The 12,658-nt window shown below is 45.3% G+C and overlaps 1 protein-coding gene across 6 annotated transcripts in view; it reads left to right on the plus strand.

Annotated features, from left to right (window-relative positions):
* Positions 1-12,658, plus strand: part of itpr1b (inositol 1,4,5-trisphosphate receptor, type 1b) — an 80,165-nt gene that overhangs the window by 38,354 nt on the left and 29,153 nt on the right. For 4 of the 6 annotated variants that reach the window (XM_056436958.1, XM_056436959.1, XM_056436962.1 and 1 more), the window contains 4 exons: positions 5,591-5,626; positions 6,896-6,943; positions 7,586-7,715; positions 10,307-10,491. In XM_056436958.1, coding sequence (XP_056292933.1) covers positions 5,591-5,626; positions 6,896-6,943; positions 7,586-7,715; positions 10,307-10,491 — 399 coding nt within the window. The remainder of the gene's footprint in view (positions 1-5,590; positions 5,627-6,895; positions 6,944-7,585; positions 7,716-10,306; positions 10,492-12,658) is intronic. The other 2 variants (XM_056436960.1, XM_056436961.1) reach the window with 1 other exon arrangement.

Genomic DNA, 12,658 nt, shown 5'->3' on the forward strand with positions numbered 1-12,658 from the left:
GTCGTGACTTCTGGAAAGAGTCTCTGCCGATGAGTGTTTCAAACCACAAGCTGAGAGTAGACAGATATCTCCAAAACTAGGCAACTCTAAATTGATTAAATAGCACTCCGTGTAAAATAGAAGATTATGTATTTTAGATTTTCGGGAAAATTGTCCCTTTTTTAATTTAGTTGATAATCTTAAAAGAGTAAAGGCGTTCAAAAGAGTCTGGATGGAGCGATGTGTTTTGTGGAAGAAGTCTCAACACCAGGGATGCATTTAAGAGTATTTATTTGACAGTCATTTCTGGTTGCTTTAAAGTTTCTGTCGACCTCCAATAATCAGACAGCCAATCTAATGTCTCGCAAATCAGATTAGTACTTACAGTCTCCATTTAGTGAGCTTAAAGCTCCCAGTTTGTGTGTTGTTCTCACTCACCACCCCGATGGCGTGCTCTCTCCTGCTCAGCATTTCAAGAGAGACTGAGCTTCGCGCCAAGAGAGGTAACAACTGCTTCCGGTTTAGAGCCCTACCCCCGGTTTTAGACTTCAGAATAAGAGCCTAAACAGGAAACCAGCTAGGATCTCAAGGGAAATGCACCTCTACCATAATAAAACCAATCTCATTCATACTATCCACATCCTACAGTTGTGATAACAATAAACCTCATAAAAACATTACAGTTACACATATAATACAGTGATCATACTTGTCTATGCTTCTTAATACATTAATCGGATTATTCCTCCCTAATATCCACTATGTAAATTATCTTTCTATATGCATTATTTAAAACATAAGACTTCCTTATTTACATGTGCAAGTGTACATAAAATCCACTACAACCTAACAATCTCAATAATTTCAATTCAGTTTATTTTATATAGCCCAATATCACAAATTCTGAATTTGCCTCAGTGCGTTTTACAATCTGTACACGTATGACATCCCTGACCTTTGACCTCACATCGGATACCTAAAACCCCCAAATCATAGAAAAAAACCCTTTCACAGGGGAAATGGTGAAGAAACCTTGATGAGAGCAGAAGAGGAGGCTCCCTCTCCAGGATGGACAGAAGCAAGAGATGTCATGTGTACAAAATGAACATGAATATGATCCAGGGGGCGGGGCGCATCAGCAGGGCCATGACAGGAGGCCGGCCCGCCGGGCAGGGGGCATCGGACACAGATGCTTCTGTGATGATTCTCAGTATTAATCAACATCAATGCAGGGTTTGTATTTTTTTGGCCACTACATGCCGCACAGCCCCCTTTATGATGGATGGTGGTGAGGGATCAAGTTCGAAGCCCTTTGGCACCATTACAAGAGCAGGTGTGAGTGTATCTCTCTATATATATGTATATATAGCTGGAGATACTTCATCTCACAGATAGTTCATGACACATGGGGGGGGGGGGGCGGTGTGCATGTCATGCGTGTGTGGTTGTGACCTTAAGGAAGTGGATAAAACGGGTTTCTTCTTTCTGTTTGTGATGGTGAGTGGATGTCACGGGGATTATGGGTGTCACTACCCAGGAACTATGTCTGATATGGGACTGGAGACGAGTATCACAGGACAGGACCGCTCCCACACACATCTATTCATAGCTGGAGGTGGTTTGTCATTTAGGGAAGCAATTTTTGTTGTTTTTGTTTTAGATTTATCCTGTTTGGAATAATATTTTCACAAGGACTATAAGGTCAAAGTTTTAGGGCAAAGAAATTACCGTAGGACCAGATCATTTAAAACATTTTTTTCATTATTATCACTCAGATCTTGGAATAAGTAGCTTGTAGTGCTTCAGTTTCCTCTCGTCTTTACTGCGACGGCTCTCTTTATTCAGACCAGAGGTCAATCCACTCGCCTCCTAACCTATTTACAATTAACACTTGTTCACTTGTCCACATCGCATCCTTTCTTGACCTTTTTTAATTGTGACTGTTCTGTGAAACTATTTTTAAGTCCTTTTTCTTTTCTTTTTTTCTTTCTCGATGAGTCAAAGTGCTGCTGTCAGCTCATTCCCATGACGACCGAGCAAATTCCGTCCACTGATGACTACTGTCTATTATACACTGAATTCTCTGGGGGGGGGGGGGGGGAGCTTATATATATATATATATTAATGTGCACTGAAACACGTTGTCCCAATGGGAGGAATCCGTGGCCGCCGGAAAAAATAACACTGGAGACGTTAGACTAGTCACTCAATCAAGAGGCGGTGAGTGCGAGGGAAGTCAACATAATGTCAGCAGGGGAAATGGCGAAATTGTCGGAAAGGGTCTTTCCAGAGTTGCCAGGAAGCGATACGCTCTCGGTTTCCCTGTTATGTGTCTCCACGTCTCATGTTCCCGCCTTCCCTCCCTCTCCTCGTGCGTGCCGCCCCGGTGCTGTCGCGCTGGAAATCCCCGGCTTCCACGAAAAACAAAAACAAACAAGGCTGCTCTCAGACGCCGGCCCTTTTGGTCTCGTCTGCTCCTCAAGAATGTGTACACACACACGCGCACACACACACGCCTTTAACCCCCCAGCACATGTGCCATGTCACTCATTCACGCGCACACTCGTGTCAACAGCGCACGGCGCCCTGACGGCCGGCAGCATGTGTGCAGATATCAATCATAAGGGAGACAGGCAGGCCAAAGACACCTCAGTGAGATGGACTGCCGTGATGGATGTTATGTAACCTCAGCGTTTAGCTCTCTGACCTACCCCAACACACCCGACTCCCAACCCCGAGGTCTCTAGGAATGAGTGCAGCTGTCAGTTTCACTACTGTTCTACAGACTCCCATCATACCTAGCTGTTGCATGCTCAGAGTGTGTGTGTGCGTGCAGGGAGAGTGATTAGAGAGATCAGGATAAAGCAGAGTGACGGGTTTTGCCCATTAGCAGAGGTGATCTTATTCTTCAGGAATAGAAACGTGACCAAATGAGAGCCCCCCCCCCCCTCGGAAGGGAGAGAGGGGGGGGAGGGGGCAGCAACAAGACATGATCGACCTGCAGCCCTTGTCGCCATCCCCCCCCCCCCCCCCCCCCATCGTATCACTTTACCGCGCGTGTTTGTCTTTCCCTCCGTGTGCACGTGAGCGTCTTTTGTTTGTCGAGGCTGTGGGAGGTCAGATGGAGACGATGCCTCCCCGTCTCATGAAGAGAGGGTTATATAAGGGACTATTTATACGTGTGTGCGTGAGAGACGAGCTCTACATGTGCACACTTGTGACGGAGCTCTAACTCATTAATCTGGCTCTACTAACTCTCTCTCTACGCGTGTGTTTCTCAAGCTCTCATCCATCCATGTTCATCCCCGTTATTCTGGCCCGTTACCGTCTGTTTTATCTCCAGATTTCTCTTAACGCTGTCCTCTCGTCACCTTTTTTTATTTGCATTTATTTATTTATTTTAGACCGCATCCGTGACAAATATAGTTTTTTCCCTCTTTACTTCCCTCCCTCCCTGCGACTCTGCCCTCAGATAAACTCCCAGCTTGTCCTGGTTTGTCCTGCCGCCTGCGCCTGTGGGTGAAGTCAGGAGACTCTGGGCTGTTGTTTTTTACATTTTTAATCGGTCAACAGGGGGAGCTGCAGACGTGCCGCCGCCGCAGCAGCAGCAGCACGCAGCTGCTGTCCCAGTTTCCTGAACTTAATGCTGCACGATTCTTGGGATCCAGCCAGCGCTCAGGAAGCGGTTACATAAGGGCCAACAATTTTCTTTTTCCCTTTTTTTTCCTCTTTACTTTTCCTCCTTTTTCCCTGGAATATATTAACCCTCCACTGAGGGTGCAACCTTTGCTGGTTAATTGGCATTAAAAGTTCACCAGAGATGTCGTCAAGGAGACGGTAGCATCGGTGCAGGGGCGGGGAGGGGAGGGGAGGGGATTGACTTGAGGCACTTAAGCCGGGGCTGTAAGAAGCCGTCATTCTGGCCTGTTTTATTATTATTATTATTATTATTATTATGAACAGACAATTTCCTTCTTCCCTTGCCATTGAGGTGAGGTAGAGTAATGCTCACTGGGTATCCCAGTTTTGGGCCTCTCTTGTTCCGCTATTATAAACCGAGGGATGGCTTTGACCACCGGAGGAGTGAAGATCGTCGGACTTTACCCGCCTCCGTTTCCCCCGAAACACGCTCCGAATCTCGTTTTTTATTTGTCTGGAGTTTTTTTTTATCACACCTTCTTGGAGTGACCAGCTGATGCCTATTTTAGAACCCAGAAAATCACACGTGAGCGATATGAGCGAATGAGATCAGATTACACAAACGGCGGTGATCATGTCCCGCCAGCGGTTTGATTTGTAACTGAATGAGAAGAAGTCGGCAGCGGTTGTGTCCCTTCGGCCTCCTTTGTGACGCCTCACCGTATTTCTGTGTAAATCAGTGCGTTGACGTACCGAGGAGGCTCGATGGAGGGGAATTCCTGTGCAGTTGCGCAATGAATCGGCAAAAACCAGCATGACTCGGTTGCATAGGGTGCCATAATGTATGCACACGTCAGGTTGCATGTTTGTGGTTTAGTGTGTGTGTATTTCAGTCAGTAAGTCGGTTAAAATAAGTAGTTTCTTGAACAATTGGAATGCGGATGCCCAAGGCTATCATCAAATTTAACTTTGTACTATTTTATTTATTTTAAATATAATGTTTTTATTTTAGGGACTAATGTCATGTGACTGTTAAAGTCTTTTTTAAATATTCTTTATTATTTGGTCACCAATTTTATTGTATTTAATCATTTTTATTTGACTTTTCAGACTATATAACTGACATCCAACCCCCAACAATAAATGTTATTGCTTTTACTTATTTGTACCTATTTTATTGTATTGTTGGACCTATTTTAATTGGCTCCAGTGATTTGTCAACCGCACTGAAAATGTAGTTTTTCTTAAAACCCATTGCCATTTTTTTTTTTTTTTTACATTGAAAGGGTTAGTTGAGCTTCTTAATAAGAATTTGGGGGAAAAGGGACATTCGGTATAATTTTTTAATCTTCACCACTGTCGTATCACTTAATCAAAGACAAACGTTCTCAAAAGTGTCAGTAGAAATATTCGGCACCACATATAATTACTTTTTATAGCAACCAATACACACACTGAGATGCGCGTGCATATTTATGCATCTCTCTTCGCGCCGACATTTCTTGTCTTGCGGAGTGACAGGCGGCAACACTTTGCAACAGGAGGTTCACGGCGAACCACAGAATACTAAAACGCACCGCAGCGTCGCGTCGCATGAGCTCTCCGCCGCGGTGAAGGTCGCAACACGAGAGTTCCTGCTTCCCTCGCTGCGAGAGGCCGACGCTGCTCGCCGTCCTCGCCGCCCACGTTGCCCCCGCTCCACCAGACGCACTGAAATCAAACCATTTCCCACGGTAGTGTGAGCGATCCATGAACACCAAGGTCCACGCTCTCTCTGCCCCGGGCTCTTTAAGTCACGCACATGTATGACGCGCGGTTGTGCGTGTGACCGGCAATCTTAGTGAAGCAGTAGAAGCCCAAAAAGTCCCAAACAATACGGACGAGGAGTCTTTATGCGCGAGTGCTACTCATTGTGGGCGACGGAACTGATTCAACATCTTCTGACTAACATCATCCTTTTATTTCCAATCAGCTGGCACCTCCACCCGAGCCGGAAGTCCCTGCAGAGGTGTGTTTGAGACCCCTATTGGCTCGCTGCCTGCTCATATGGGTCACGCTGTCATATTTATGTGTCAACTACTTCAACCCATTGCAGTTGTCCTCAGTCTTAAGCATCTCGTTCTGGAAATAGATACGGGACACATCCCATCCCTTCTGTTAAATCCACTCCTGTATATTGTCGTCCCCCCCCACACACACACACACACAACCACAACGTTGTAACGTGCTACATATCCGCCCGTGTGTACAGTATGTGTGAGCGCCGTCACTGCTCATCCATTCCCCCCACCCTCTCTCCTTCCCGCCTTTCATTCATCTTTACGTCCACCTCTTGGTGTTTGAGCAAAGTCCAGTCTCCTGATCTTCCCTCAGTGGGAGGGTGGTGGTTAAAGTCATGGGTGAGGTGTTTTCCCATGCTAGATTGGTGCTTTACAGTGTGTCAGTAGCTCACGGCTCAATTATGTAACCCAGACAGCTTTGTATTTTTTTTTAGTGCTGTGAAAAATAAATCGTTAACGCGTTATGATTAAATTACAGGATTAATTAGATAATTTTTTTTAACGCATGCGCAGAATGAACTTCCAATCCGTCTGTTGTCGGTCGTCTCTACAGCAGCGTGTCATTTCTGTCTCTACGTGTCGCGTTAACACGACTCACACACTGGTGAGCAAGTTATGTGCACCCCTGTGTATAAATGTATATATCCGTCTTTTGTCATAAATCTTCATGTTCTCACAAAAATATACCGAGAATATCGGTAATATGTGATTAATCATGATTAATCCACAGAAACCTGTGATTAATTTGATTACAATTTGTAATCGTTTCACAGCCCTAATTTTTTTTTCTTCTTCTTGTTGTCATGGCTTGCGGCTTGTCATTCTCTGATGTAAATAATTGACCTCTGTGACTGTAACATAATATGTAAGGCACCGGAGGCCAAAGGTAAACAGTTTGAGAGAATCCCCCACCAGCCTACGGGCATGAATACGCTTTGAATTTGATTTTATTCTTTCCTCTCATGATTAACTCTTACGTCGTTCCTCCTCGCACAAAGCCTCGCATGACCTTCCTCGACCTCACGTCTTCACCCCTGACACAACCACTTCCCTCTTAACTGCATGACCTTATATTATTGGCACCCCTGTTCCCTGCATGCGAGTAAAGTAACTAATTTGCACTGAACATATTTTGTTTTTCTAATTTCCTTTCCAAACTTTTATTTGTTCCTTTTTCTATTTTATGGCTTTCCGCTAACTCGCCTCACCTTTTTAAGGAGCTTGATCCCAACGAGCCGCAGAAGCAACTGGAGGATCAGAGGAGGGTAGGTACCGCGTTTGGTTCCCTCCTCCGTCGTAGCGATGGCCGTTGGGATGCCCTCACACTCGCACCGCTTCCACTGCATGGCACTCGCTCACTCGGCCCCCCTGTCAGAGTTATGCGATATGCACCAACAGATGGACATTATTACCTTTTTGGGGTCTTCCTCTCTTCTGTGACATGTTTGGCCCAGAGGGGTCGCGCAGGTCAAACCGCCCGAGTGTCAGCATATGTTGAGATGGGAGAGGACACGGCGTCATCGACTGAGGTCGGAGGGTAAAGATGCTGTGTGTGGAGTTCTTCTCAGGGATAGGTTATTATGGTTTAGCCTTCAATGCTTTTGCATTCTTACTCCTTTAAAAAAAAAATTGTAAAAAAATCTTTATTTAATTTATTTTACAATTTTTCATCTTTAAAAGGAATTGAGAATCAATTTTATAACTGTCTTTTACCAAGAGGTGGCCATGTGACCTTCTAACTTTTCACAGTTTTATATCTCTGGCTTTTCTGTGATGAAGTTATTCGCATTAATGTTCTGGTCCTGCGACATTGGCACGGTAACACTGACTTTAGGTGTCGGCTCTCCTTGTGTGATCTGAATGCCTTGGTTGGAACTCATCTCCTAACATTCACTTTGTGACGACAGGCCGAAGCTCTGCGGCAGATCCTCGTCAATCGATACTACGGGAACGTCAAACCTGGCCTGAGGAGAGAGAGCATCACGGCCTTCAGCACCGGGCCCCTCTCTCCTGGAGCGCAGGGGAAAGCACCTACAGGTGTGTGTGTTTATTTGTAACAATACCCTATCTGTGTGTGTCTGTATGGTTATGCTCATAGAGATAAGATGACATTATCTACTTTGGGAGGCTGCGACAAGCTCAACACGTAGCACAAACACGTTTAATCAACGATTTAAATGGTTCTCTTCACAGCTGGAATATGTTACAAATGGATCATTTTAGCTATTAATGAAGAATAAAAGCATGAAACCGTTGAGCTTCCGTCGCACAATTTAAACTAAAAAATAAAAACAGAACTACCGCATGGTTGTATTACAACCAGGAAATAATCTTCACAAAGGGTAGTTTTATAAATCATTGTTGTCGTACGAAAATCTTTTGGCCATTGCTCATGTGGAATCTGCTCAGTCAGCAGAACATGTAATGATAGGATTATCTTCATGATAATCTAATTAAGATGCTTTCAAAAGAGCAAAATTCAGCTCAACGGCTAACAGGGCTAACAATGCAAATGTTTGTAACAATACTGGGGGGATATTGTTTTGTTAAATATCTAGTTTTTTTTATCAATCGGATGATTAAAGCATGAATAAAACCTGTTATCCAAAATATCTGTATATCTGAGTGAAGAAAATAAAGTGATGTGAGCAGATGTTGCGTAACATCATTCGGTCAAAAGTTTAACCTTCAGAATAATTTTAGTCGAATGAATTTCACACGAACGTCTCAACGGATGATGTGGAAGTTCCTCTTGCGTCGTAAATGTTTCTTACACCGATAACAAAGAATAGTCATCGTGACGGGCGCCGCTGACCGTTTCCAATGTGGACGCCCACCTGGACCGCGAGGATGCAGATCCATATTTGGTCATATGTGCATTGAGTTCAAAGGAAACGGTTGTTATCATAAAAATATAAATCAGTCCCTTTATCTATTTGTCCCTGAATCTTTGCTCGGTATGACATTCCCAGGTGTAATAGATTGTCTGTAAACTGACGTGTTTTCAATCCAGCACGTCGCTCCGTGTCCGGCATTGCAGCTGTGACTCATCGTTCATCTCTAATGCTTTACGGGTGGAGGTGGGGGGGGAAGAAAAGAAGCTGGTATTCACAGCCATGGCCTTGTACTCCCTTTAAGCCCTTGGACCTCGGCTCTGCCACTGAGCATACTGGCTCTCTCCTCGGCGTAACGCGGGCCGTGTTGTTGCTAGGCGACCGGCGAGCCAAGCGCCGTCTAGAATGGGATGTGTTGTTGATTCAGTGGCTCGCCCCGCCAGAGATGGCTCTGATGGGTGCTGTTATCTCACCACTGCTCCCCTGGCTGCTGCTGGCTGGCGGCGGGAGCCAGCAGCAGTGGGAGTTAAAGGATCTCCACGGATGACACACACATCTGATCTTATTCGTGCACTATGGATGGAAACGAAAACCTGTGGGTTCAAACTCTCTTTACCAAATGGCATCCTCTATGAACCCGATTTTAAACTTCCTCTGGACGCTTTTAATTAAAGCCACTTTACACGGAACCGAATTATGAATTATGAAACGTTTTTTTGCGATGTGAATGAAATAGTCTACGAGGCGGTCATCTCAATTTCACTGCGGTCTGCTACGGTTGTTTTGATTTAAGATGGAATTCACAAATTAGAAATGTTAAGATTCTGTACATGGCGGACTTTGAAATGCCTTTTTTATTCCTTAACTCTCCTATTACTGTTGGGGTCAATTTCACCCCATTTAATGTTTAACGGCTCTTTAAAAAAATGACTTTTTTTTTATTTACATCATATTGCTTCATATTTCATGACTTTTCCTAATTTATTGGGGACAACTGGGAAAACATAACATTTACATGATATGTTTTCAATGTCCTGTACACAACTTTTTTTATTTATTTAAAGGGCTATATAAGTAGTCAACAAACAAACATAAAGTAACTGATTCTTAAACTTGGCAAACAATAATAATTCTAATAATTTTCTGGAGGTTTTAATTGCTGGGTTCAAATTGACCCCACGGGTAAAATATGTTAGTCAATTTGAAGGTAACAAGAGGGTTAAACTGCTCCTTTGAATAGATTGCCCTTAACTCAAAGATCTAGCCTGGTAATCCCTATAACTACAATATTGTTATCTTATTTATTCATTTTATTCAGTGAAGCAAGAAGGAACGTGATACGTCGGGCGGCGTGTGTGTGTGCGCACGTAAAGTCTGGCCGCAAGAGAGACCAAAAAATAATAATTGCATGCGTTTCCGTGAGACGTGCTCTTCATTTTAAAATGTTTTAAACATTCGTTCTCCAAAACTCCCTGAGGGGAGTTTGGAGATGGAATCTCTTTTGTTCGCTGCACTAGTTCAGCATGCTCCTGAAATGTAACAACAATATGCATTACATTTATTTATTGATGTTGGTAAGTTATAACTAGCAATAACGCTTAATTAATTAACTTAGTTAAATTCAATTCACAAGGTGGATAAGAAGGCAATATAATGGAAACGGTCAAACTCTTAAATTGCATTCATTAAATTCAAATTATGGTCATAGATTGTGACCCGTGCTCTATTATGTCTGAAATCAGAATGCCTCAGCATTAACACAGGTGATAATCAGTTTCCCCTCCGCGTCCACAGTCGTCAGCTCCGGGGTCGGAGGTCGCGGGGAGCTGAGTTTGGCGGCGGTCCAGTGCCATCTGGACAAAGAAGGGGCTTCCGACCTGGTCATCGACCTCATCATGAACGCCACCAGCGACCGCATCTTCCAGGAGAGCATCCTGTTGGCCATCGCTTTGCTGGAGGGTGGAAACACGGTCATCCAGGTAAGAGGAAGGGGTTAATAAGGGCCGACGCACATGTCTCCTGCAAACACACGGGAGCGCGAGGAGCGTTCGCCTCCAGAGAGCCGTGAGCAGAATCCCAACGGGGGGATGTCGTCTGGAAGAGCTCAAAGCCGTGGCGGGAAGATTTCAAGTCAATCGACCTCGGGAAACTTGAATTCGGAGTGGTGTGCAGGAAGCATCCGGACACGTTTGAGCTTACTGACATTTTGAGTGAACGTTTTTTTTTTTTTTTTGAGAAAAGGGAAGAAGAAAAAGGAAAAAAAGGGAAAGAGCCATGTTGAGGACAAAGGGAAGTCTGAAGGGAAGAGAAACATTCGTCTGCTTGGAGAGGTCAAACACGTCATCCCCCCCCCCCACACACGACCAGCCGACGGTTGCTATGGCAACGCTAACTCTTTGCAAACCTCACGGCAAGCAGGTTTAGACAGAGGATATAGAGAGAGAGAGACGGATGCAGTGTTTGCAACTGCATCGTTGCAGCGTGTGCACGTGTCTTGATGTAGTGCACGTAGAGAGTAGAGGACGCTCGCACGTGTGTTTGTGACCCGGTGTGCGTGCCGCCGCTAGAAGGTCGTCCTTCAGTGTCTTCTTGTTTTGTGTTGTTTTTTGTGTGTGTGTGCTCCTTTTTGTGTTCTCTTGCACAACCAGGCCTGTTGCAAAATAGAAACCCATTTTTTTTGTTTTTGCGATTTGTTTTTCCATTATCGCCGTCAACCATTGTTATTATCCCGATTTTTGTATAAATAGAAACGGGTGCACTCTTTTTGGGCTCTTTCACTCTGCTGAAACGTAATCGTGATCAGGTCAGGATGGCGGGGGGAGGGAGGGAGGGGGGGGACGACGACACACGAAGAAAAACCTGCAGCATTTTTAACTTCACAAGGTGAACCGCTTTAATTTGGCAGGAGGGTCACAGTCGGCGCTTCACCGAACAACTTCTCCGGTTGAACGTCTCTGCGCACACAAAGGCTCCCGTTACTCCAGCCCGCCGCCGCCGCCTGCCTCTCTCGCCCCGGGTGAACGACGGCCAGAACAACGGGCCTCCTCACTTTCCGACTGCGCTCGCAGACGAGCCGTGCATCGCCGGTGGAAAGGTGGCAGGAAAAAAGGCTCAAACCCTCAGGAGAGGCCTCCGGAGAGATCACATGGATTTCACATGGCTCTTTTTTTTTTTTTTTTTTTGGTGCTACCTCCAGGAGAAGCCGCCCCCTGCAGGCACATCGACTCAGCTGGCTCGTCCACTTTGCTGTCATTTCGTGTGCTCGCTTGCCTTTTTTTCTCCGAGGCCGGGGCATAAAGAAGAAGCTCTGTGTCCACTGCTGAAAGTAGCCTGTGGCATGCATATTGAACAGGGTGTGGAACCCGATTTTTGAGCACCAATATATTTGCATAAACTGCATAGAATCTCCAGTAAATGTCTAGATTTGAACCTCCCAGCTGTGACGAGGCACTTTTCCTACTTTTGCCGATAGAAAATAACCCCGAGGTGAACTTGATACGCGTCGCAGTTTAATGGCTTAAAGAAGGAGGAGACACAATTATAAAGAAGCAGCTTGTTTCAGAATTCGAGTTGGACTCTTTAGTTGTGTGTGTTTTTTTTTTAATCGTTGTTTGCCATGGTCCGGGGGACAAGAGAGCTTTGTTGAGCGATCATGTTTGGTCCAGAGTGACTTTACGACATATCAGCAGACGCACCGCATTTCCCCCCCGTGTAATGTAACGACGGGTCGGCTGCCTCTCTTCAGGACAGACGGGTTCTTGTATTCCAAAATGGAAAGCAGGACAAAAACATGCCCGCTGATTGCTCCGAGCAGTCTGTTTGTTTGTTTTTCAGCGAGGTAAACCGGGGACGTAGCCTAGCCAACAAACTTCCTGGCACGGGCGGGGTGGAGGGGTGGAGGGAGGGAGGAGCACGAGAGAGGAAGATGGAAAGATGTTAGTTCGCTTCAGAGGGAATTCATCCAGGAGCCCAGAGCTGTGACATGCAGGCAGCTGTGAGAGACAGGCTAAGTGTCCCAGTGACTGCAACAAGGAAATGGGCCATGACACAGCCCCCCCCCCCCTTACACAAGACACAGGGTTCATACGGTCATGGAAAACCTGGAAAAGTCATGGAAATTTTAAAATGGTTATTTCCAGGCCTGGA

This window comes from Pseudoliparis swirei, chromosome 18 (assembly GCF_029220125.1).
Source record: "Pseudoliparis swirei isolate HS2019 ecotype Mariana Trench chromosome 18, NWPU_hadal_v1, whole genome shotgun sequence".
Lineage (NCBI taxonomy): Eukaryota > Metazoa > Chordata > Actinopteri > Perciformes > Liparidae > Pseudoliparis > Pseudoliparis swirei.